Below are 4,077 nucleotides of genomic sequence, written 5' to 3' on the forward strand. Positions count from 1 at the left end.
AGTGTGACATCTCTAGCTATATTCAATATTCGATGACTCACACAAACCAAAGTACTGGTGGTTGTCACTATGTTTCTTTTCTTATATTAAATTTTATTTTAATTGCGTTGTAACAAAACTGGTGGTGGTCGAACATGTTCTTATATTATATCCTTCAAGATTTATCCATATTCGGCACATAATTACTTTGTACTTTTGTTTGTTCATCAATTATATACTATCGCTTATTTTCAAAATATTATATGTACTCTTCAAGAAATGACATTCATATGATTTAGGGGTGCATTTTCCATTATTTACCGCATGAGAGCGAGATGAGACGAAGACAACAATAAAAACAAGGATTTTTACTGAATTTCATCTTATCTTTATCATATCATTAACTTGACATTTTATGACTTAGGTCTTAGGGCATTTGACAAACCCAACAACAATACACAGGCAACAATTTCCACAAGGTCTAGCTATGGCTATAGCTGATTAAGCGCCATCTGAGACTTGGACAGTTGAAGAGGAAGAAAATTATAGTCTCCCATTATCTCATTTTTCCCAGGCTCCTTTTATATATCCACCTCTCTACCCCCCTATCGCTCTCTGCTAATTTCGAAAACTAACATATGCATATCACATCGACTTGACTTGAAGAGGTCTTATATTTTACTTAACCACTTTTTGATGAATTTCTCCAAATCTTCTCAAGCTCTCTAGCAAACGCCTTCTGCCTCCCAATCACAATGGTGATGTGATCTTTCTTCTCGATCACCTTCACGCGAGCCCGAGGGATTTTCGACTGCACATTGTAGCTGCACTCTACTGGGATTAGCTCGTCGTCTTTGCCGTGAAACACATTCACATCACATTTTAGATGGTCTCTCACAACGTCTAAGTATTTGTCCATCTTGCCGGCTGTGCCACATATAATGTTGTGCAGTGTGTGCCATGCTGCGTTGTGAGTGTGGCAGAAGAACCCTTCATACAAGAAAGTTCTGATCCTGCAGATTACCAACACAAAAAAACAAATTAATAACCAGATTAAATTTAATAAGTCAATTCATTACGTACAAAAAATAATAGATTCCATGTGATGCCTTTTTTTTTTTTTTTTTGAAGCGTATATATCATATGTACTCATTATATATCCATCAATTAATTTTATCATAGATGGATGCCACCTATCTATATAAAAGATGTTATAATAAATGATTTTTATTGAATTTGCAGCAACATTTTCCGGCATAATAAATGACGAAACCAAATTAAATTGGAGCTTCTAAGTCATCGGTCTCCATCGGTTGTGACTTTGGTCTCCTAAATAATTGACCCACGTCCCTCAGCAGCTGCGGGGAAGAAATTGAAAATTGACCTTCTCCCCTATTATTTTACATTTGAATTAAATTCTACACCAAAATCATATCTAATGTACGACAACGTTTCATTGAGAATTTGTTAAGAATTTCTAATCTTATTCGTTGAAGCGCATGTATGAAAAATATGTGATGTTACATGTAAGAATTTCTAACCTCCCTCGAATAAATGCAAATGTTACAAAGTTATGGACCCATGACACATTGACCGGTTAATGCAAACACAAGCTGGACCTGGACCAGCTCAGCTGCCGTGGTATTTACTAACTGGAGATGATGGGTGGGTTAGGATGTATCGGTTATCGTCACAGTGGACCAATCAATGCCGATGCGTACAAAAAAGGGTCCACAAGTACCGTGTTGAAAGCTTAGAAAATTAGTAATGGCATAAAAGAATAACGTGGTTTCGTGTGTCTAGAAATGGGCTTTGGTGGTTGGAAATGAAGCACAATATTCTACAAGGTGATGGTGAATTGATGAATTCAGTTGAAGAAAGTTACCTGTTTCTTGTGACAAGTTTGGTAAGAAATTCCACAATTCGGTGGTTCTTGCAAATCAGTAAACAAATAGTCCTTGAGATGTGCTCGTACCAGCAAGCAATGGAGGCACCAAAGGCAATCACTGGCCACACCCGCCTTGGAGCCACCCTTCTCATCACATATTGTGTTGCTTGTTCACCCTTTGGTATTGGGTAATATGGCTGCCACGTCAAGGGTTCAAAAAATAGGGTTAAAGCCAATTAAACTTGTGGACAAATAAATGTACACTTTTATAAATGTGATCACATGATATAACGACAATTTTTGTGCTGATGTTTAAAACTACCATCTTTTAAAAAAGACGTGATTCTAAATATGATTAAGCATAACATTAGGACAAGAAAATTCAAAAATGTGGGTAAGGGTCATAATCAAGAGGTTGAACTTACAGGTGCAAGTAAGGTGAGGGACTTGATGGAGAGAGGGTGTTTAACAGCAAGAGCAAGGGCCAAAATACAACCCAAAGAATGAGCCACAATGTGGAAGGATTTAACTTTGTTGGGTTCAAGCACAGATCTCTCTATCATCTCCAAATGCTCTCTGAGGGTGTACATGGAGTCAGTTGGCTTTGGGCTCCTCCCAAACCCCAACAGATCAATAGCAAAAAGCCTAAAACTTGATTTTGCAGCACTTGAAAAGTTTGGGAATAATGTTTCAGTCCAAAATGCTGATGATGAAATAAACCCATGTATGAAAAGCACATTTTCTTGTGCCTTATAATCTGAAATGGCATGAAGAAATAAGTCACATAATACAGATTTTGTGATATATATTTTGTGAAAAAGAGAAAATTATTTTACCTTTGGGTCCCTCAGTTCTAACATAGAGGGTTTCTTTGCTATTAGAGGTCCAAGAGGTACAAAATTTACAATCACAATCAGACCACCTTGGGATTGGATGGCATTGTTGGCCTCCAATCTTGCCTTGAAGCATTTCAACAATGGTGGAGTTGACAGTGAAAGTGGATCTCACAGTCCCTTTCTTGGTCTCCTTCATGGTCAGCTTTGAGACCTCAGACAAGAGGGAAGGCCTTGTGTAGAGAGTGTCTGAGATCTCCTCAAGTTGCAGCTTGGTGGAGCTAAGGCACACAATTTTAGACTCACCTTGCTCAGAGACCAAGATTTTGCCACTGCTAGTAATGGCTTCTTTGGATGAGGAGCAATAGCAAGGCTTCCATTCAGCTTCAATGAAAAAATCAGCAACTTTGTACAGAAAACAGAGGAGGAAATCCACAAGGTCTAGAACTGAGAACACAATGAAGCTCACAGCCTCGTTTATGACCCTACCAACCAATGCCAAAGCAGATTTGGCTTTGCCTATGGAAGCCATATAAGCTCTAAGACACACCAACCCAAAATTGTATAAGTGGTGAGATAAGAGGCGGAGAGAAGAAGGGTTCCTATAGAAAATGCAATGTCATAGATATAATCGGGTAGCTTGGTCTCTCAAGAGCAATTAGCTGTAGCTGAGCTTCCTCTTCCTCCGCCCTCTCTCTCTCTCTTAATAGAAAACCCAAATGCTTGAAATAAGAAGTGAAGGGCTAGAAGAATAAAAGGATGTGGGTCAAGGTCATGACTCTTCACTATCTACAAATGGCTGATGAAAGCAACCATGGGACGACCTTGTCCACTCCCCCCTAGCTAGGTTATAAGAAACCCATGTTACATTTGATTGAAGCGTGTGGGAGATTGAAGCGTGAGAGAGAGAGAGAGAGAGAGAGAGAGAGAGAGAGAGAGAGAGAGAGAGAGGGTTTGCAAATGCAATATTGACAATCCAGGTTATCAACAGATGGGAGTTAAATGTATTGATTGTTCATAAACATAGTTTGTTGGCCAAGATAAAAGGTAGGTGGTAGTTGAACCCCCCATGTATAGCAACAAATTCTCCTCAGCAAAGATTTGGACTTACAAATAAAGCATACTTTTATATATCCACCTCTCTCTCCAAAGAAAAATTTGTTCTATAATTAATCAAAGACATCGACGGTCGACTAAGTTGTTTCTTCTTGGCATCACAAACCCAAAACCCGTGCCACAAGGAGAGGAAAAAGAAAAAGGATGGGCATATTGCTTGCCCATGATAAATTCTAGGGTACAATTTTTTCTCATCCACTAGGTTACACCTCATCCTTTGTAGCTCAAAGTTGCCCAACTCATTAATGTCCCCTAAGACTT

At 38.8% G+C, this 4,077-nt stretch overlaps 1 protein-coding gene across 1 annotated transcript; it reads right to left on the bottom strand.

The window, feature by feature from the left end:
• Nucleotides 1–330: 330 nt before the first annotated feature.
• On the bottom strand, nucleotides 331–3,619 carry LOC117627900 (probable lysophospholipase BODYGUARD 3). The gene is made up of 4 exons (XM_034360200.1): nucleotides 2,704–3,619; nucleotides 2,293–2,624; nucleotides 1,865–2,064; nucleotides 331–992 (listed from the first exon to the last, which is right to left on the bottom strand). Exons 1-4 carry the CDS (start codon nucleotides 3,230–3,232, stop codon nucleotides 662–664), a joined length of 1,392 nt encoding a protein of 463 aa, XP_034216091.1. The 5' UTR covers nucleotides 3,233–3,619; the 3' UTR covers nucleotides 331–661.
• Nucleotides 3,620–4,077: the final 458 nt, after the last annotated feature.

This window comes from Prunus dulcis, chromosome 5 (genome assembly GCF_902201215.1).
Source record: "Prunus dulcis chromosome 5, ALMONDv2, whole genome shotgun sequence".
NCBI lineage: Eukaryota > Viridiplantae > Streptophyta > Magnoliopsida > Rosales > Rosaceae > Prunus > Prunus dulcis.

Bases quoted from the DNA above. Each gene is read 5' to 3' on its own strand.
- LOC117627900 (XM_034360200.1), bottom strand. From the start codon at position 3,232: ATGGCTTCCATAGGCAAAGCCAAATCTGCTTTGGCATTGGTTGGTAGG. The intron at 2,625-2,703 runs GTAAAATAATTT...ATGCCATTTCAG, and splicing joins TAGAACTGAGGGACCCAAAG to ATTATAAGGCACAAGAAAAT. The intron at 2,065-2,292 runs GTAAGTTCAACC...TTGACGTGGCAG, and splicing joins CCCTCACCTTACTTGCACCT to CCATATTACCCAATACCAAA.